The 22499-nt window shown below is 38.7% G+C and overlaps 1 protein-coding gene across 50 annotated transcripts in view; it reads right to left on the minus strand.

The window, feature by feature from the left end:
• Positions 1 to 364: 364 nt before the first annotated feature.
• Positions 365 to 22499, minus strand: part of ANK2 (ankyrin 2) — a 671502-nt gene continuing 649367 nt past the window's right edge. For 31 of the 50 annotated variants that reach the window (XM_043569982.1, XM_043570029.1, XM_043570010.1 and 28 more), the window contains 11 exons: positions 22221 to 22295; positions 18902 to 19033; positions 17812 to 17955; positions 14422 to 14707; positions 12258 to 12546; positions 9816 to 9908; positions 9206 to 9289; positions 8938 to 9102; positions 7487 to 7669; positions 5846 to 5937; positions 365 to 2628 (listed from right to left, as the gene is read on the minus strand). In XM_043569982.1, coding sequence (XP_043425917.1) covers positions 2445 to 2628; positions 5846 to 5937; positions 7487 to 7669; positions 8938 to 9102; positions 9206 to 9289; positions 9816 to 9908; positions 12258 to 12546; positions 14422 to 14707; positions 17812 to 17955; positions 18902 to 19033; positions 22221 to 22295 — 1727 coding nt within the window. In that variant the 3' untranslated portion in view covers positions 365 to 2444. The remainder of the gene's footprint in view (positions 2629 to 5845; positions 5938 to 7486; positions 7670 to 8937; positions 9103 to 9205; positions 9290 to 9815; positions 9909 to 12257; positions 12547 to 14421; positions 14708 to 17811; positions 17956 to 18901; positions 19034 to 22220; positions 22296 to 22499) is intronic. The other 19 variants (XM_043570015.1, XM_043570183.1, XM_043570148.1 and 16 more) reach the window with 7 other exon arrangements.

Below are 22499 nucleotides of genomic sequence, written 5' to 3' on the forward strand. Positions count from 1 at the left end.
GGCACCAGGCTCTGAGCCATCAGCCCAGAACCCGACGCGGGGCTCGAACTCACGGACCTCAAGATCGTGACCTGAGCTGAAGCCGGACGCTTAACCGACTGAGCCACCCAGGCGCCCCTGTTTTTCTCCTTTTGCATAACAAACACAATACAAATTTCTTTGAGAGCAAGGACAAAATCTTTCTGCTCATCTCCGTGCTTAACACAGTGTTGGGCATGTAGCATCTTCAGCTACTAAATAAAAACTACAAGGAAAAGAAAAGGGCAATTTGTGTCTTTTTTGGCTTTAAATGTATCGCATCTCTTTAATAATGTCTTAGCTCCTGAAATCACAGATTAAGTGATAAAGAATAAATCACTGTTGCCACATTTAACACTTGTACATTTTATTTAATTAAATCAGCCATTGTACACATTTGCAGCTATGTATTGTTAGTGTTGTATTTTTTTTCCATTAACTAATACATGCCCTCATAGATATATTCAATTAGTGTTATCACCATGGGAACAAGATGCTGATTCATCAACTGAAAATTCACTTCTTCTCACAGTATTCAAGTTTTTTGATTACACAGCAAAAATCAAAACCAAAAAAAGGTGAATAACCATTATGTTGTTACACAGACATCATCTGCACTGCAAATAACACAACAGAAATGCTTTTCTTGAGCTCCAGTGAAGGTTCTGACAAGAAGGCCATGGTGTGTCTCAAAAAGTTTCACCATCAGCCTCTCTCATTTTGGCTGCCAAAAAAGCTTTATTTCCTATCCAACTGCCAAAAAGTGCTAGCATTTGAGGCTTAAGAGATTTGGCTTATGGGAAATCTCCCTCCCAGGAAATTTGCGCCCTTGGCAACACTACTTGAAATGATGAAGTGCCATTGTTTGTCACTTTTGTTTTTGACATTCGGAGCAATGAGTCATTTTTGCACAACAGGAAAAGACCAGATAGAATTGGAAAATGTTCAATCCCTGGAGGATAGACTCTTTTTTTTTTTTTAATTTCATCTTCATCGAATATACTTTTCTTTAACAAATAACTGATTCAAAATGTATACTGTTTATATGAATATATTTGTGAATATATATATATGTTAAAATGCTACACAGCTTCAACCACTAGAGGAATAAGGAATTAGGACATGGAAATCACTCAGATGATTAAAGTTCCTTCTTTGAAACAAACAAAAAAGTGCACAAATGCACCTAAGAGTTTCCAAGGGAGTTTGGATTTCAAATAAATAAATCAAAAATTTTAACCAAAACCCAATTTGTAAGGATTTCTCAACCTTGTCTGCAAGCTAAAAAAACAGACCTAGCTGAAAAGTGAAAAGTGCTTGCTCAGGGTCAGAAGAATGAAAACCATCAGTGTGATTAGAAGAGAAGTTTTGTCTGTGGTTTTGATTTTTAAATGCTACATGCAGGTATTAGAGAAGATATAAACCCGGAGGGCGGGGGGGGGGGGAACACTCCAGCATGGTGAAGGAGTTTAACCTTTTGCGTAGTGGGTAAATCTTGTTTCCAATGAATTATCTACAGTGCAGTGGCCAGAAGAAAGTACCACCAATAAGACAGCGTGGTTTGCTAAAGCAGCAATGAAAACTGGAAAAGTACAGTAGTTATAGCTTTTAAAATACCCTGCCAATGTGTCCAAAATCCAAAAGACCTGAAGATGCTAGAACGCCACAGGATGTAGCTGCTAGCAGCTGAATACCTCATTGTTTCACTCCTTTTGCCTTCTGCTCCCCTTCTCCCCTCCCTCAGAGTGGCTGTTGGAGAATCATAAATCAAGGCTGGCCAGCACCAGCAATAAGTGCTTAGTTAGGATAGTTCCTTGAGGTCATTAACCCATCTTTAACTAGGAGCAATGGCTACTCTGGAAGGTCTAAGGACATGGTAGGTCTGAAGTGCTTCTTTTGCAGTAGAACTGTATTATCATTCGATTGTGTTAGCAATATCTTAATTAACCATTGTTCAGCAATTTCTAGAGGCCTTTTATTTCCATGATGCCCAGTGTAGTTATGATAGGCAGTGGTTTTAATTTTAATATGTTGTTCATCTGAGCATTTTAGCTATATACATTGTACAAGGATATCCCTTGGAAGGATTCCTATATATCAACACTTGAAGAGGTCTGTAGGTGAAGTTCTTCTGATCGATGGATTTTCATGGAGCTTGTGCAGAAGCAAAGAACGACGGAGGTGGCCAGTTTCCAGTTTAGCACAGACACAACAAAGTAGTGGATACAGCATCCAGACTGAAGGACGCTATCTTTGGTCACAAATTAGCTTACAGTTAAAGAGGATGGGGAAAAACTAAAACAAAATGCAGTGTTTTTGCTAAAAGTGGAAGTGTCAGGGTATCCCATTAGGTCGCTCTGCTAGTGAAACGGGAAGTTGCATATCGAGTGGATGTGTGGTTTCTGGTGTGAGGACAGGGCAGCCCCTCATTTGGCCTCTTGCTTCGAGTCCTCCTTGCAGAAATGCCGAAGGAGTTGCTGGAGGTCGCGCTGGAGGTCATCTTGGTCTAGTGCTTCTGGTACATCCTCCAGGTGCTCCAAGTAAATGTGTTTTCCATGCTGGTCCTTCACCACAGCCCTCTTCTGTGTACTGGCTTTACTCATTGTCGTCCTGGAGGAAAGCAGACAAGAGAGAATTATACTTTCTTCACTACAAGGCAGCCACCACCTTTGGGGTGGGAGTGATCACTGTGACACGAAAATACTTCACTGTGCTACCTCTGGATACTTCCAGACTGAGCTATTAGTTTAACATCTGCAACCATCCTCCCACCTCTCTCTTTTAAACATGGCCTCTCCCATCTGACATAAGTCATGAAATGTTTTAAAGTATTTTGGAACAAAGAATATTTTTTAAAACTTTCAGAACTATTTCAAAGAAATAAAACCATGCTTTAATGAGATTCTCTCCAAAAGCAACCATACAATCATTCATGTTTGTTTAAGGTGCACTGATTTGAAAGCGCTTGGCACATCCCGAAACAGGGATTCCATATGTACTTTTTGACAGGCTAGGAAAAATAGTTTTTGATTTTCTGAAAACACCTCAGCTGTCAGCTTACTCCTTAGAGTCGCATCCTGTTCTGGGAAATGTTCTAGGAAAACTTTTCCATGAGACATGGATCTTTAAAAACGGGAATCTTATTCTAGCAACATAGAGGAAGGTGAATACCAACGAGAGACGAGGACTGCCCCAGCCTTGAAACTTCATCTGGAGACGGTAGGGAAGAGAGAGGAGAGAGAGAAAACGCTGAGAGACAGATCCTTCCTCCATCTGCTCAGATTTCCAGGACTTTGCCCATTTTTGGTCTTCTATGCCACTGACTAGTGCTTTCTTGGCTCCCTCCTAATGATTACTTGACAAAAGGGGCTATGATGTACTGTGGTATTTAGTACTATTTTCCTGTATCCCTACTTGAAAACTATTAAACTGTAATTTGTTCATTCTCTGTCCTTCCATCTACTTCTCAACAGAATTATTCATTCTGTAAATATGTGGTGAACATTTTTATGTGCCAGGCACTATGATTGTAATAAATAAGGAAAACAAATCACAGAGATTTTAAGCGATGTTCCAAATACAAAGTAACACAGTTAGTATGAAGTGAGGCCAAGACTCAAGGATTCCAGAGCCTGAATCCGCAACCACGGTGCCATGCATCTTCACTTAAAACCACAGAAGAGCAGTTTTCTTAGCTTTACTCCAGCATTTTTCTTAATGGATTCCTAGTGTTCAGAAGCTAGAGGTTCTGCACTGTCATGCCTTTAAGATCATCCCGAGTTTTCATTGTTCTACCTTCTCACACTGCCACGCATTTAAGATACTCCTGATTTGGGGCGCCTCGGTGGCGCAGTCGGTTAAGCGTCCGACTTCAGCCAGGTCACGATCTCGCGGTCCGGGAGTTCGAGCCCCGCGTCAGGCTCTGGGCGGATGGCTCGGAGCCTGGAGCCTGCTTCGGATTCTGTGTCTCCCTCTCTCTCTGCCCCTCCCCCGTTCATGCTCTGTCTCTCTCTGTCTCAAAAATAAATAAATGTTAAAGAAAAATTAAAAAAAAAAAAGATACTCCTGATTTAAAAAAAAAAAAAAAAGACTTATTTTAGCCAAAATACTTTCAGGTTTTCTTTTGGGCATCTTTGTCTCCTTCTTCCTTTTTCTCATGTTTTCTTATTCTCTCCTTCCTTTGACACCACATGAATTATTTTGTATCTGAAAGCAAACTAAAATTTATTCCTCTTGATAAAAAAGGTCCAATTTTGTTCCAGTGGTTGAAATCAGATTGTGTTTTTCTCACGATTCAGCACCCATAATATTTTTCTTCTCCGAAAAGGCAAATATCTGATTATTTCTGCCAAGAGCTAATAGCAGCCTTCGTGGCACTGGTGTGGCTGTGTTGGGGGTGGGGGTGGGGGGAGGCGGTGAATGAGCTTCTATCACAGGACAATCCCTGAAATTTTGTGCAGATATCGTAGATGAATGTGCTTATGAGCATGTGTATGCATGTAACTCAAGCAGTGGAATGAATTTACTTATGTGTATTCAGGGGAGCAGTGGGGATGACAAAATATCTTCAGCAACATACAAGATAAAGCAGTGTACTGACAAATACAGTTCTGGAACTAAATAGCTGTAGAACTAATTGAGTTGTTCCATATCCCTGGCTTCAAATTTACCAGCAGTAATTAAGAAGTTTGGATTAGATGGTCTCTAAATCTATCCCAATGTAAAGATCTCATGATGTTAGGGTGTACATGGTTTGTGTGGCTTTGTCTGCATAACTGAATAAAAGACGTAAAAGTTCAGAGTATAAAAAGTACTTTATCCTTAATTCACGGGGCATTTTTAAAGTCCCCTGAGCAATTACACTCTTTTAAATTCTTAGCTGCTGCTGTTTTTCACATGTGATTGGAGGGCGGAATTGTGACAGAACCTTTAATTCGCTGTTCTAATTATTATGTTCTGCAGGCTGAAAATAGCTCTGTAGAGTACTATAAATGACAATCTTTTTCTTCTTTACAATGAAGCGAAAAGAACAATAGTAACTTGAATTTCCATTGTGTCTTTTCACTGAGAAGCTGAGGACACTTTTTTAGCATGGTGCTGCTAAAGGACCAAAGCGAGAGGGGACTAGAGAGAAGGGCCAGGAGACAAGGCAATGGTGCTGACAATCACGCATCAAGTAGGTGATAGGGACGACACAGCGTCACAGCTTGTCTCTTTCCTCAGGCACAAAAATGAGCCACTTACTTCTTTTATGGCCCTTTCTTAACTTGTTAAAATCCCTGGTTTCAGCATTTACAATCAGGTTTGTGGGTATCCAACTCATGCTCATGTTATTTGCCACTCGCATGCAAGATCATGAAACAACTTAAAGATTTTAGAAGCAGCTTAAAAACAAAAACAAAACCCCAAAGCATGTGCCACTCGGCATTATGATTCGGTACGACTGAGCTGAAGGTAGCTGGTCACAAGATTAATCTGTGAGCAGCTGATTGGTTTCCTCTCCAAATGTGCTCCAAATCTGTCAACACAATGGAATATTCTAGCCAGTTGGCCTTAACGAAACTGATGACTTGTTAAAACCCAGGGAGTGGTTGTGTGAACAGGTGTCTCAGTTCCCCTCAAGCCTTGGTATCATTTTCAAAGCGTCAAGAGGACACTACAGGTTTGACACACTGACAGGTCTACCACTTGGCAAAGCGGACAATGTAGACAGAGTTGGTAATTCCCAAGGGACGTTAGGGCAGAGGTAGGGGCTCTGTTTTTCTTACAAGTGGAAAAAAAAGTCAAGGTGTTAGTAGGCAGAGCATAACCCCATGCTAACCCAAACCTTTTAATTACTGATCCATCCTCTTTCAGAATCTCATTCTCTACTAAACTGGGTAAGTGCACTTTCATGTGGCTACCTGTATAGCTCAAAGCCTGAAGAAAAAAGAAAGTAAGACAAAACCCACCATGAGCCATGGACTTAAAAAAAAAGCTATTACTTTGCTTAATTGATACCATAAAAAGATATACTTGAAAGGAGAAATAAAAACAACCCTAGGAACAAATGTAAATACTGAGTTTTATTTACATCTCTCCCATTTGTGAGGGAGATGTATTGTACTACTCATAAATGTTGGTAAATAGCATCTGTACCAATCGACTTTTAATTTCCTCCACACCTCATCCCCCCTCTTTCTCCGGTGGAGACTCTAATGATGAATATAATGATCAGAGGCAAAAACAAGCAGCAAATGAATAAAGCCCAAAGCGTGCAACTCACATAATTCACCTTTTGGTTATACAAGGTCAAAATACTGTCCTTAAAAGTATTTAAATAAGGTATGCTTTTCATATCCCAATGCATTCCCATATATAATCTCAATGCACATTGTGGGTGTAGAAGAGAATGCACATATAACATTTAACTTCAAAATGTCTCAATAGCAAAAAAATGTTTTGTAGATGTTTGCATATGCCCTACAATCCCTTAGTGAAAACCCCTGGGGCCAGATGTATCTCAGAATTCGGAATATTTTCCCTTTTGGATTTTAGAAAGGTAGTATGATATATATGCTGTATATTTGAATACCTCTGATGGGGCAGGGACAGCATCTACTAATCAAACGCATAAATATATCCACAGCAAAACATATGAATATTCAGTCTAGGTAGGACCAAAAGACTCTCCATGTCATTATAACTCCATATCAGCTCACATTAAGTTTTGCTGCCAAGTTAGCTTGCTATTAACCTACAAAATTTGTATTGGTTTTCAGAATTTTGGGATCTTTTTAATCCTAGTAAGGGTTTGTGGATCTGTCCCTATGGACCCATTTCCTAATTACTGAAAATCAGAACTTAAATAATTATAAATGCTTGTTTTATATCTAGGTTTAAAATAAATCAGAGTTTTCATTAATGCCTATCTTTGGAAATATTTGAGAGCATTAGCTACTAGAGGTAATTCACAATCTTTCTTTCTTTCTTTCTTTCTTTCTTTCTTTCTTTCTTTCTTTCTTTCTTTCTTTCTTTCTTTTCTTTCTTTCTTCCTTCCTTTCTTCTTCTTTCTTTCTTTCTTTCTTTCTTTCTTTCTTTCTTTCTTTCTTTCTTTCTTTCTTTTTCTTTCTTTCTCTTACTAATTAAAGAATTAAAGTCACTTCTGGAGCATGTAAACAAGATGTACAATCGTGACCTAACTCCAGAGATTCTGATTCTGATTCAGTTGAAGCGAATCCTGGTCATCTAGACTTTTAAAAGCATTTAAGATGACACGGAACTTGTCGCTTTGTGGATACCACAAGTTGAGAAAACGTTACCTCACTGTACAAGTTATTCAAACAGCAACTCTACTCTCTTGAATTATTCTGCACCCTTCCATGAATACATATATGGAATGACATAATGGTAAATCATTTTATTTTTAAACACAAAGCAAGCACAAAACACACAACACAAAAACACAAAAGTGATAATGCTTCTATACCTCTTCAAAGTCATCTTTGGCTGAAGGAAGATCAGTGGCTAAACTAGAATCACCCAGATGTTTCTCCATCCTTTCTCCATGTACCATAGTTGTTTTAACAACTTTGCTGACTCTACGGCCTTCCACTGGTTCAGCCTGAAATTGTGAGGTACTGGACAAAATGCTGGGCTCAGACAAAGTTACCTAATGAATGAAGGACACATGATAACACAGTTTCTGACTGCCAAAATGTAACAGTGATGGATTTTTCTATGTAAAAACAAACAAACAAACAAAACCCCAAAACCTTAAAATGGTATACACAGGCCTTCTGGAAAATAGTATTTTGGAAAAGAGAAGCAGGTACTAAAAGAAAGAAAAAAGCCTATAATCAACCGGTAATGCCTATATAATGACTCTATACACACAGCACCAAACCCACCACTCATTAATCAGCTGAATGAAAATCTGTCAGGAAGTATTATGAATAAGAAACTGATTCCTCAGCGACATGACAACCTGCGCATGAACTCTCTTGTCCCCCATGTTTAAATGGTTTTGATTTTATGAAGATAAAATTAAACCCCAAAAGAGGAACTCTCAAAGATATGAGAAATTGAAAAAGTAGATTTCTAGAGAAACTGTGGGTGCGATAATAAACTTCTGAGGATGTGAATGAATGCAAAACAGTGAGTGTGTCACCAATGATATGTCAAAGGGAGTAAACGTTCCTCAGAGAGGGAAGTAGAACAGAAAGAAGTAAAACTATAAATCAAGGAGTTTCTGGATCCTGGCTTTAGTGACTGAAATGCAGAAGTTTAAATATCAAATATTTATCTCCAGTGCCCTACAGGAGACTGCTATGCTGCCCGGGCACAAGCATTACAACACAATTTTACAAGGTCTTTTCATGACATACAGCTTGCCAGCAAATGGAATTCTGGTCCTTTAAAATTTCAGTTTTGGATTTCTGTTTTATGTACTCAGCCATGAATTAAACAGAAAATAGAAATAAGAAGGACCAGGGGCACCTGGGTGGCTCAGTTGGTCGAGCGTCCGACCCTTGATTTCAGCTCAAGTCCTGATCTCAGGGTTGTGAGATCAAGCCCTGCATCCGGCTCTGTGCTGACAGTGCAGGGCCTGCTTGGGATTCTCTCTCTACACCCCCCCCCCGCCCCTCCCCTGCTCGCTCACTCTCTCTCTCTCTCTCTCTCTCAACATAAATAAATGAACTTAAAAAAATAAATACATAAGAAGGACCAAACAGAGACAATGAGTATAATGGCTACAAATGTCCTTGAAGGTTAGTTTAAAATTCCACAAAATCATGAAGAAACATGTGAATATGCAACCGAAAGCAGAGTGCCATATAAGTGGGAGCAATGGGGCCAGTATGGACAATCGTGTCCACCTCTTCTGACTCTGTTTTAGACCTCTCCATAAAATCAGGTTGGAGAATCAGATGATCTTACCTCTGACTGTTCAGTGTCACTCTTTAATACAATGCGCTTCATGACTTTGGAATAGCCATCTCCTTCCTCAATGCTGATGGGTCCCTGTGCCATTCCCTGCATTGTAACCTCTTCTTTCTCTGTGCCATCAGAGGCTACGTACCTCCTAATGATTTTCCTAGTGACCTGAAAGATATTTTATTCATGTATCTTGTGTTTGAGTGACAGTACCGGGGTACCGATAAGTTTTAAACAGGAGGCTTTGAGATCAGCCATGTTAGGACAATACCTTCTTTACCACAGTGTGTCCATGCTCATCAATGTATTCTTCTTCTGTGACTGTTTCTGGGGGTATGTCAGGCATATCATCTCCCTAAACAGTTGAGAGAAAACGGTCACTTCAGTGTCGGGCATCAATTCTGAGAAACTACTCCCAAGTGCTTATAATGTTAGAAAATGAAGGGAGCTACTGAGAAGCACTGCTGAGATGCCAAATCCTGTCGAGTAGTGTGTTTTAAAGAAAAAAAAAAAAGGTGGGAAGTAACATGCTTAGGAGAAGTGGACCAAAGTTAGGCGTAAAACAAACACACCAACAAAAACAGACAAGCAAGGTGAGGTGGGTGGAACTGAAGAAGCGGTCTCTCTCTTGCTGTTCGCTCTCTTGGAAGTGGGCTGCCAATGTCATCACCACTGCAGGTTGTTTTTTTTTTGTTTTGTTTTTTGTTTTTTTTTTTTTAACGAACAAAACTGAGGAGAGTTAAGTGAAGGGGTCTGCTTTTGAATGGCCATGCACTACCTAAGGAGCATGCCAAGCCCTCGTGGCTCCATGGCTAGCATCACTCTCTGAGGGTTACGGGGACAGAAGTGTCCCAGACGTGCAGGAACGTAACAGCTGGTACCTGAATAATCACTCGTCGGCGGACAACCCTGGTAGTTACCATCGCCTCCTCATCTGAGCTGGCCTCCAGCTCACCTAATTCCTCTGTTAGCTCCTGGTGGAAGCATGGAAGCATCGTTTTGTTTAACACGCTAAGGAATGTCTTCACTACTGGTTTCTGCTTTAGTTCACACGGTTTTCTGAAAGTTTTATTCATGGAGGCTGTGCTAGAAAAGCCAGCACAGCAAACAAGTGTGTGTCTGTCTCACACTTTGGTAAGAATACTTTTTTGTTCAATGAATGAAAACAATTCTGGAATTCTGAAAGCTGAGTGCCCATCTGTCAGAATCTATCAGAAGAAACGAGCAACTTGTCCACATTACTTCTTGGACTTAAACTCCTGATAAATAACCAAATGTAAACACAAAACTTAAGCAACACACACACACACACACACACAGACACACAACACTTGTAAGCCATCAATACTCAACACTCAGGCTTAGGCTTAGAATGATTAACCCACAGGTATAGAAATAACTTATGCTTGTAGCAGAACTTTCTGCAAAAAGTCAAAATTTCCTGCAGCTCTTATCTAGCCAGTTGAGTATCTCCCTGGCAACAAACAAGGCAGGCTATGAATAATATTAGACTCATTTTGCAGAGAAGTTAAGATGCACAGGCCAGTCTGATTTTATGGGTCTGGCCCAGAGTCAAAGATGGAGCTAAGAACACAATTTTAGATTAGGACATATCTCGGGAGCGTTCCATTGAATTACTCTTTCCTAACAGGATACTACTTTTTTTTTTTTTAAAGAAAACTCAATGATATTTTTTCAACATATTTTAAAATATCTGACATATTTCTATATGCTTTTCTGCTAAAGGAAAACATGTAAAATCGAAACCAAATTATACTTTAAATACATTCTGGAATCTGCTGCCTAGAAAGATGATCAGCAAGAAAAGTGACTGAAGTTAGATCCTCAAGTTAGGGTCATGAGAATTAAGGGTCAAAATAGGAAGCATCACAGAGACAACTGGATATTCACCAAGAATAAATGGAACAGGCCCATAGAAAGTGGAATACAGAATGACTTATCAAAATTTATTTATATGCATAGAAAAAATAAATGAATTATACAGATAATTGTTTGAAATCTATACTTCAATTAGCCAATGGATTCTTAGGCTAAATTTAGTAACTCCTAAGCCCTGATAGCATCTTTGAAACATTTTTACCAGAATTCATTTAAGCTGAGAATTTGGGAGATGAGTAATTCTGTGCAAAGGTACACTTAAAATAAAAATCCATTCACGGGATGAATTCATTATTTAAGATAACTACCAAAACTGGGACACAGTTCTCATTTGCCTGAAACTCCCCTAATTTTAGTTATGATCTTAGATAAATCCTGCTAGCAGATGTCACCCTCATAGTGAACAAAAATAAATGTAGGACTTAAGCCCACAGATATGTTGTATCATGCTTTTCTTCAAAACCTTTCAGTTCTTTTCTATACCTCATTCTTTACTACTGAGACCTATATTAATGCTTTAAAAACACGGTGACATAAAAAAAATGCTTTTGAATTCTAAAAGGACAAATATATAATTTAATAGATATTAAGTTTAATCCAAACAGATTCTCACACTTTTTTGTGCATGACAATCATCCAGAGAGTTATTTAAAATGCAGATTCTTGCTCCCCTCTTCCCTGAGATTCATTCCTCTGAGGAGGGCTTAAACACCGCCGGTGAACACTGAGGCACGGGAATGATTCAGAATACACCGTTTAAATTAATTTCTTAGATGGTCTCCGGAGACCCCTCTTTGCAACATCAAAGCTCCCTTAATGACAAAGGAAACACTTAAGTAAGTTTCTGCTCCTTATTCTGACATTCTGAACCATGATAAGTTGAGGTACACTGTCCTTTTTCAAAGTCATTCTTAAAATAGGTATAAGGAGACCTATTTTGGAAATAATCCTTCCTTTAGTGAGGAAAATTTGGGGGGGGGGGAGGAAAACCCCACCTGATATCCACAGTCTGCGTGTTCATCACCTGACAGCACAGACAGATGTAACCAGAGTCTGGCTCCCACAAGTTTCCATGCCTGGCACTTACTGGGGGCCCTGTTAATTCCCCTCACTAGTCTTCGTGCCCATGGTTAGCAACTCTGAAAAGCTACATCAGGCATACTGTTTCACTCCAGGGTTCATTTTCCTTAGCAAAAGGGTTTACCAATTGTAAAATTAAGGCTCATGCTCAGGTAGCAAGAATTAGAACTGTGTCTTTTTTTTTCCCTAGATTCCCTGGTTCCCAAGTTTTAAAGGGGATTGAGGGGTTTCCAGGGTCCAGATCGATTTTTTTTCAGAGAAAAAATAAACCATCAGAGAAATGGAAACTGGGGAAGATTTGTAGCTTTGCTGCCTGTGGGCAAGGAAAGAGAGGAGATCCTTACCTTATGGAAAGCTGCATCGTCATCGAATCTTTCAAGGGCCTGTGGCTGGTCATCAGCAGACTCCACTATCACAAGGCTAGTTTTCTGAGAACTCTCCTCCTTATGTTCTGGGGGCTCTTCGGGTTCCTGTACGATGGGAGAGTCGCCCTGCTCACTAGATGCTGGAGTCTGGAGGTGTGGCCTCTCCTCCTCAGGAGGGGTACTGATTTCCTCAGGTGTCTTGCTTTGAGAGCCAGATATAGCCGTAGGCTTTTGAGTCTCTGACACTTCCGTCCCTGGGGTTGTCACACTGAAATGGAAAAGCCGTGTTACACCATGAGAGCATTTGCATTTCCCCTTTTGCTGAAGCAAGGCAATTGGAACGAAAGATGGAACTTGTCTTCATGGTCCATGACAAGTCAAAATAAGTTTTGTATATGTGGCCGAGAAATGAAATTTGAATAAAAATCATATGTAAGAAAGTTACAGCTCCTTGATCTAGTATTGGCTGGGATGGATCTATTCTAAAGAGAAAAATTATTCTAAAATGTATTACCATTTCTTAATCTCTACAAAGTATATAAATTATAATTTCATCTTTTCTTTGATAACTCAAGGTTATCTTGAAGATTTGAGGAGGTTTATATAACAAAGATCTGTAGATAATAAGGCTTCTGAAGCAAGAATCAAAGTTTGGGAAATTTTTTTAAACATATATAAACCCCATGTTAATATGGTTATCATAATTGCAAATATAGAGAGATTCTTATTATACTTCTGGAAAATTATTACTTGATGGAAAGACCTAGTTAAAACTTTTTCTTCTGATTTAATTTGGAGTTACTCCAATGCAATCTTTATAATCTCAATTTTATTTATTTATTTTTTTTTTAATTTTTTTTTTCAACGTTTATTTATTTTTGGGACAGAGAGAGACAGAGCATGAACGGGGGAGGGGCAGAGAGAGAGGGAGACACAGAATCGGAAACAGGCTCCAGGCTCTGAGCCATCAGCCCAGAGCCCGACGCGGGGCTCGAACTCACGGACCGCGAGATCGTGACCTGGCTGAAGTCGGACGCTTAACCGACTGCGCCACCCAGGCGCCCCTATAATCTCAATTTTAAATACGAAAATTCTTTTCCCGCTTTTAAACTTCTTATTACAAATTTCTGTCACTCTGTAGATACTAAGTGCCCAAATGCGTCTCTGATATTCCCTCTTTGCTTCCCATCTTTTTATTTTTCTTTCTTTCTTCTTTCTTCTCTCCCCTAAAATCTAAAGGTAGTTGGTAGGCGGTGGCTCAGTGGAAGAAAGAGGATTTTATTACCCATTTCACCCTCTTCTCAAGCTCCAGTGACCCCAGCAGAAAACTCGCTTACTGGTGTAATCTCCTGACACACTATTCTCAGATTTCAGGTCTGGGGACACACTTGCCTTTCACATCATCTGTTTTCCTTCTCTAGATATAACAAGCATCATTTAAACAATTCTCTTTCTCATTTGCTTCTATGAAGCCCAGTACCTGAGTTCTGAGCTGACTGTTCTATAGCTTCCTTTAGCCAGAAAGTCTCCAGAAGACTTCTCTGTATTTCCACTCTGAACTTATCCCACTTTATTCTGATGGTCTTTCATTCTGTGTGAATAATTTGTGTTGCGTTTCTATTTTTATTGTCAGCCACCCCAATGCTTTGGTGACATACACTGAGGGCTGCTTCGCCTACAGCATCCCTGTTCATACTGTGAACTAGCCATGGGACAACTGGCACATATCAGAGCACTGCAGAGAAGTCAAGTGCAACAGTCTTATAAGCAATAAGCATGAGGTCTTCATGAAATCTTACAGTTTAAACAATGCTTTCACAGGCATATCCTTGACCTGTCACCCTATGAGATGAATAAGGTATATATTCTTATAACTTAGAGATGTGGAAACAGAAACCAAAAAGGGCTTGGGGCTTGCCCAAGGTCATAGAACCGGAAGTTGTTTCAAGCAGATCTACCATACAATGCTGCCATAATTAGGTCTCAAATCTTTCGCTCTTTTTCCTGTAGTTCTGGCACTTGTTACTGGTGGGCTTATTTGAAAACCATCTGAAAACAATTTACGGTTGCACATGCCTGGCACTCTTGCCATACTGGCTTATTTCTTGGAATTACATTGGACAGGCTTTCTTTTGAAACTCACAAGTACTCCTGCTGACATTCAAGAGATGACTCTTCAGGCAGGTCTTGCATTTTCCCTGAGAAATCCTGTTGAACTTGCTCCTTGTGAGTTTGGGGAAAGAGCTCTGTTGCTGAGCTGTCCCCCTCAGTTTTGGGGATGCAATCCTGAAAAGTAGAATAACCGACAGAAATGTCTTCCTCTGAGACAATGGGAGGGTGATCACAGGACTCGCTTTCTTTAGAAGCAGCTTGCTCCTCTTTCTGCTTGTGCTGTGCACTGCATAGCTCCTCTTGAAGTACTGAGAACCCTACAGGGAGAAACAATTTAAATGAAATATTAACTGAAGCTCACTTATATTAAATGGGTATTTACTCGGTAACTATTAATGTGCCACATCCTGTGATAGATCCATGGTTACAAAGCTGAATGAGATAACTGTGTCTGCCTTCAAGATACAGATCATCTATTGAAGCTCAGGCAAGTAAGAATCTATTGAAATGCAGAGTGACTGGGCCACAGTGCCAGTCAATAAATGCAGGAGCACCCAACTCAGGGTTAAAGAATTAGGAAGGGAAATGCAGAGGGTGTGACATTTTAAGGAGACCTAATGATAACTGCTACTGAGGCATAGAATGTAAGTGGGAAGAAGGATTAGAGTTTAATAATAATTAATAATAGCTAATACATTCTAAATATTATGTGTTAGGCACTGTTCTAGGTGTTTCACAAGTATTAACTTGTATTAACAACACTTGAGGTTAGTACCCTTTTTTGTGGCGGGTCTCTCATGCCATGCTAAGGAATATTATCATACCCAGGACAATGAGGAGTCACTGAAAACTTTAGCAGAGGTATGACTGACATTCATCTACTTATTTATTCACTCAACAGATATATATATTATCAACTATGTAGTAGGTGCTGTTTAGACGTTAGAGATATAGCAGTGAACAAGGTAGAAAAAGTCCTCACTGAACTTTTATTTCTGCAGATATATATTTATGATAAATTTTAGGAGAAAAGGAAACCATGGTAAAGAGTAAATAGGGCTAGTATTTTAGATAGAATTGTCAGGAAAGGGTCCTTTGGGGAGATTGATTGTGAGCAGAGGCCTGAATAGGTAGGTATTTGATGCTCTGAGGGAAGAATGCTCCAGAGTGGAGGAAACAGAAAGTAGCAGAGCTCCAAAGCCCCAAAATGCATAGGGTGCCCAGGGAACGTCAAGGAGGCCAGGTGTCTGGGATTTATATAAAAAGAAGGAGAGAGACAGGAGATAGGACAAACTTTCACTGGATAGTAACACACACCGTCATTTAAATCTATGAAAAGAAGCTACAGAAAGGAATTGTGTAAAAATAACCAGAAAAATAAGCAAAAGAAAAAAAAACATGAAGGGAGGGTATCGTGGAAAGTGAATGAAGAAAATGTTTTTTAAAAATATTAATTTTTTGTCAAATATTACTAAGGAGTAAATAAGATGAAGACTGAAAAATTATTCGCTGTATTTGGCAATGAGGAAATCATTAGTGAATTTTATAAGATTGCTTTTTGTTGAGTGGTGATGACTCAAAAAATGACTGTCACGGATTCTAGAGACAGTTCTAGAGAACAGGAAGACAGGAAGTAGATATAGGGAATATACACTATTCTTTTGAAGAGATTTTCTATAAAATGAATGGAGAAACAGAACAATCATACAAGAAGGCATATAGGGTGAAGGAGTTGTTTTGTTTTGTTTTTAAAGAATGGGCTCTACTTAAATGTCCATCAACTGATGAATGGATAAAGAAATTGTGGTTTATATACACAAAGGAATACTATGTGGCAACGAGAAAGAAGGAAATATGGCCTTTTGTAGCAACACGGATGGAACTGGAGAATGTTATGCTAAGTGAAATAAGTCATACAGAGAAAAACAGATACCATATGTTTTCACTCTTATGTGAAACTTATGAGAAACTTAACAGAAGACCATGGGGAAGGGGAAGGAAAAAAAAATAAGGTTAGAGAGGGAAGGAGCCCAAACTGAGAACAAACTGAGGGTTGATGGGTGGGAGGGAGGGGAGGGTGGGTGATGGGCATTGAAGAGGGCATGAGGGGATGAGCACTGGGTGTTGTATGGAAACCAATCTGACAATAAATTTCATATTAAAAAAATAAAGAATGGGCTCTATTAAAGCATGTTTTAATGCTCTTGAGCATGATCTAGTTGTAGGAAGCCACAGTGGATAACTGAAGGAGTGACGTCCTTAATTGGATAAAAAGAGAGGAGATCCAGTACAACAGAAGAGATAATGGTTTTAGCAAAGCAAAGACATTTCATACAGAAGGGAAGTAGAGTACAGACATTGAGATGCACTTAGATTGGTAGAGTTTGTGGTGAAAGAATATGGACATTCGCTTAGGACTATTCTTTTTTTTTCTAAGAAATACGAAGCTTGGTCATTAGCTTTAAAAAAGGAGAAGAGAAATGTCGGAGGCTTGAAAGAAGAAGAGAAGGTATAAAATAGAGGTGTGAGAGAGACAGAAAGAGAGAGAGAGCAAGAGAGACAGAAAGAGAGAGAGAGGGAAAGAGAGACAGAGAGGGAAGGAGAGAAGATAATGAGCATGCAAATAAAGGAGAATGGATCAGAGAAACTTTAGTACTGAAAAGGTGGTAGGGCCAATGGCTGGAGGTCCCAGTGGGTTTGAAGAATCACCAGTATCGAAGCAAAAGAAGAAGTAAGTGGAATGCTTCAAATCAGGACCCAGAAGTAATATAGTCAGTGGTAATGATATAGTCTTGGTTGTGAGCACAGGAATGGGTAGCTAGAGTAAGACACAAGTATAAGAAGTACCACCAAGGATTCGAGGAAAGGGCATTGGATAGGTCATCCGTGTTGTTATGAACGGAGTATTTGCATCCCCTTAAAATCATCTGATGAAACCCTAATCCCAATGTGATAATATTTAGAGGTGATGCCTTTAGGAGGTACTTAGATCATGAGGGTAGAGCCTTCATGACTGGGACTTGTGCCCTTATAAGAAGACACCAGAGAACTAGTTAGTTCTCTTTCCCCCAGGTGAGGACACAGCAAGAAGGCAACCATCTGCAACCCAAAGAAGGGTCCTCACCAGAACCTATCTGTGCTGTCATCCTGATCTCTGACTTCTACTCTCTAGAACTGTGAGAAATAAATTTCTCTTATTTAAGCCACCCAGTTTATGGCATTGTGTTATAGCAGTCCAAAATGGTTGGAACAAAGGTGAAATAACAAAGAATGAGCAGTATGAAGGTACCTATAAAATGAGAAAAATATGTGATCACCGGAGTCCCCAGACCACCCTTTAAAAAAAGAAGGAAGATTTGTTCCAGTCACCTGAATTAGTCATACATACACCACACACCCACACACACACAGATTGTTTGACCTTCACTATGATCCAGTGCAATTGTCTGTTCAATTTCTGCATAGCTATGACTGATGCGCTCCTGGAGAGGCTCTGTGCTGGCCTCCATGAGATGAACAATATCCATTCGGTTGATCTTGGTGAGACATTCAATGAGACTTGTATCTGGGATATTAGAGAAAAAAAACAGAAAAACATTTATAATATCTCAGGGGTACTCTTTTGAAAATCTCTTTCATTTAGTTGCCTGACTAAAATTTTTATATCTGTACAGGAAACAAAGCCCAACTAAAGGTCTTTGTAAAAAAAAAAAAAGCAAATAGAAAGGAGGTATGCATAAAATAGTGGGGGAAAGCATAGGCAAAAGCCCTAAAAGTAGAGTTGCCAGATAATATATAGGATATCCTGTCAAATTTGAATTTCAGATTAAAAAAAATTTAATATAAGTATATCCCAAATACTGCAGGGGGTATACTTATACTAAAAAAATTATCTGTGGACTCTTTGAAATTTAACTGGAAGCCCTTTATTTTTATTTGCAAAATCTGGCAATCCTACCTAGGAGAATGGTAAGAGAAGGAAAGATAAATGTAGACTGGATGTTTATAAGGGAGGTCTGTAGGTAGATCTTCAGAGAGGCGTTAGAGGAATTAGCAAATTTAGCTGAAGAATGAGAGGAAGTAATGGTCTTTATCACTTCTCATTTTATTTGATGTGGTCAGAATATTATACATAAATCATTATAAAGAATATCTACCTGACATCTTTCTGTCATGTAAGTTATTTAGGAGTAAAGGTAATATACTACCAATAAAACAATGACAAATAAAGTAACTGCGTCCAGTCTCAATATTTAGAAAATTTTAGGACTTTCAAAATGTTCCTGTTAGCAGCCAGTGTTTCCGCTGACATTGTTCATGGGAATATAAGAATTTTTATGCAACATGTGTATTTTAGAAATATCATAGCTTGTTCTCATTTGCTTACAGTAGCACTTCAGATTGATGGCATTTGTTATTATTTTACTGAATTTGCAAGAGAGGGTTTGTTGAATAAGACATATACCCCAACCTTTAGCCCTAATGCTTTTTACATACAGTTTCCCACCTACCGGTAGCATGTTTCCCATCCCTTTCCAGCCAGTACTTCAATAGCGCATGACTCTGGTCTTGGAGGGAGTTAGGATTCTCAATTCGAATTTGATGAATTTGCTCCTCAGTGAAATCCAGTTCTCTTGCTAATTCTAGACAAGAAAATATTACTCTAAATACAGTAACTTCAACATTCGAGTCTCTAACACCTTGCCTTGTGATTTTGTAAGTGATGTATTCTTTGTATTGCTGTAATAGGGTTCATTTTCTCCCCTATGTATTAGAAGTGACTCTCAATAGGTCTTTGTTCTTCTAGCACTAATTGTGGATTTTATTAAAACTGGATATATGGGGCGCCTGGGTGGCGCAGTCGGTTAAGCGTCCGACTTCAGCCAGGTCATGATCTCGTGGTCCGGGAGTTCGAGCCCCGCGTCAGGCTCTGGGCTGATGGCTCAGAGCCTGGAGCCTGTTTCCGATTCTGTGTCTCCCTCTCTCTCTGCCCCTCCCCCATTCATGCTCGGTCTCTCTCTGTCCCAAAAATAAAAATTAAAAAAAAAAAACGTTGAAAAAAAATTAAAAAAAAAATAAAACTGGATATAGAATCGATAACTTTCATTGTGGAATCACTAAGTTTGAGACAACTGTTGATACAAATATGTATAATTCAGGCTCAATTAATTCCAAAATGCAGAAGAGACCATTCATACAGGCCTATACTCTTAACCAAGATAATGAAAAATAAATTACTAAAAATAGGAGTTATAGACTGTTTCTCACTTTTAATCATCATTAGGCAATGTTTTAAGTACTATAAATCCTATTTCTGGATACTTGGGTAAATACTGGCTCTGGTTATATTATGGTGGTTGGCTAAACTCCTTTGATTGGATGTCACATGAATAAAAGGTTTGGGAAGCATTAACTGACCTAGGGGAAAAGCCACAAATTTTTCCTTTAAAGTCTACCACTAACACTGTATTTGGACACTTACACATTGTGGTATGAGTGAGTGAGTGTAAATGAGTGTCTTCTTTGGAGGGCAGCTTGCCGATATCTTTCAAAATTAAAAATATACATACCCTTTATCCAGATATTCAATTCTACTTCTAGTAATGTGCCCTGTAGAGATACTCATGAAAATACACCAATGCACTAGGATATTTGTCATTAACAGGAAACAACCTAAATATCCAGCAATAAAGGCCACTGGTAAAAGTATGATACTTCCATACAGTAAAAATTAAATAGCCATTTCAAAGAATGAATAGATATGTCTACCCTGATGGAATATTTACAAGGAATATTACTGGGGAAAATTGTGCTTACTTTTAAATAACAGACATAGATGTGGGTATTGTATATTTTTTGGAATACATGAGAAAGTGTAAGCAGTTACTTTTGAGGCATGGTGTTAGAAGACCAGATGTAGGTGTGAAAAACTTACTTACTTTTCATTTTATACCATTCTGTATAGTTGTGGGGCTTGAATTTTCAACAAGTATGCAGATACTACACTTTATACACAAACACACTTATTTAAAAAACAAACTAAGTAATTCTGAATGTTACCTATTTGTCAATCATGGATATTTTGATGTCCTTCCTTTCCCTAAATCGCTCAATTAAATAAATATGATTATTATTAACAATTGCTTTAAAATGTTTAAAAGTGAGGACATGACTATTCTTTCTGTTTTGTTATCAATTACCTTTGTTAAAGGTTTTACGGAATTCTATGCATCATACTGATGTCATAATTCACCTTCCTTTAAAAAATTATTTAACATACATTATAGCTTTTATGTTTAAATATCCTAATCTCTCAGAAAATTAGTTAATATCTTACTCATATGCATTTCAACAGGCATCCAAAGCAAATTTTAGTACTGTTCACAATGGAGATATCTAATATAAGGTATCTAAAATAGGGAGCCCTGGGTTACATCTCCAACCAAATTTTATGACAATTACATCTCACAATGATTTTGAAACACAGTCATCTCCCCAAAGTTTAGGTATCCATAGCTAACAAAGGAGGATGGTGACATGTAGCATATTATCAAATCTCCTAATTTAAAGTTCTATTTTTCAATGAATTATTGGGACTTCATCATTTCTGCACAGCAAAGGAAACAATCAACAAAACTAAGAGGCAAGCTACAGAATGGGAGAAGATATTTGCAAATGAAATATCTGATAAAGCATTAGTATCCAAAATCTATAAAGAACTTATCAAACTCAACACCCAAAAAACAAATAATCCAGTTAAGAAATGGGCAGAGGACATGACTAGACATTTTTCCAAAGAAGACACACAGACGGCTAACAGACACATGAAAAGATGCTCAACGTCACTTATTATCAAAGAAATACAAATTTAAACTTCCCATCTGTCAGAATGGCTAAAATTAATAACACAGGAAATAACAGATGTTGAGGAGAATGTGGAGAAAGGAGAACCCTCTTACACTGTTGGTGAGAATGCAAACTGGTGCAGCCACTCTGGAAAACGATATGGAAGTTCCTCAAAAAGTTACAAATAGAAGTACCCTATGACCCAGCAATTGCACTATTAGGTATTTATCCAAAGGATACAAAAATGCTGATTCAAAGGAGCACGTGCACCCTGATGTTTACAACAGCATTAGCAACAATAGGCAAATTATGGAACGAGTCGACATGTCCATCGACTGATGAATGGATAAAGTTGTGGTGTGTGTATACCATTTGCAAGGGCATGGATGGAGCTAGAGTGTACTATACTAAGCAAAACAAGTCTGTCAGAGAAAGACGAATACCATACGATTTCACTCATATGTAGAATTTAAGGAACAAAACAGATGAGCGTAGGAGAAGGGGAAGAAAAAAAGAGAGGGAAGCAAACCATAAGAGACTCTTAACTCTAGAGAACTGAAGGTTGCTGGAGGGGAGGTGGCTGAGGGGATGGGCTAAATGGACGATGAGCATTAAGGAGGGCACTTGTGATGAACACTGGGTGTTGTATGTAAACGATTAATCACTAAGTTCTACTCTTGAAACCAATATTACACTATATGTTAACTAGAATTTAAATAAAAACTTGAAATAAACAAAAAAGAAAGTATTATTTTTCTAAATATCCAGAGATAATAAAAGGCCTGCCCTGGTTCACACAGTGAGTTAATGCAGAGCCTGGATTTTCTAGTTCATAGTTTATTGTTCTTTTCACTATTCCACATGGTCTTCCTCAAGGAAAGAAACAAAACACACAACTTGTTCATTGTTAACAACACATGGCTGATGCCACTGTTATTTAAGTGAAGCAAATTTTGGTGAAAAAGTGTGTCACACTCATTTTACCTGTCCAGCTGAAGCCAAGGTGATCAGCAATATAAGCCAGCCTTTCCTCGATCCGTTCCTGCTCATCCTGTTGATCTATAGAAGGTCAAAAACAGAATGGCCAAAGGTTGTCTATGACAGGAGAGCAACCATAGTACTGATCATCCAAAAAAGGAAGTCACTTGTCCAAATATTTGATAACAGCACAAATTAGCTATCATATTTTAAATCATTTTAAGTTATGTGTTTGCCTGATTTCTGGAATGGAATGGGGAATAAATGTAATTATAAATCATGAAA

This window comes from Prionailurus bengalensis, chromosome B1 (genome assembly GCF_016509475.1).
Source record: "Prionailurus bengalensis isolate Pbe53 chromosome B1, Fcat_Pben_1.1_paternal_pri, whole genome shotgun sequence".
NCBI classification, from domain to species: domain Eukaryota; kingdom Metazoa; phylum Chordata; class Mammalia; order Carnivora; family Felidae; genus Prionailurus; species Prionailurus bengalensis.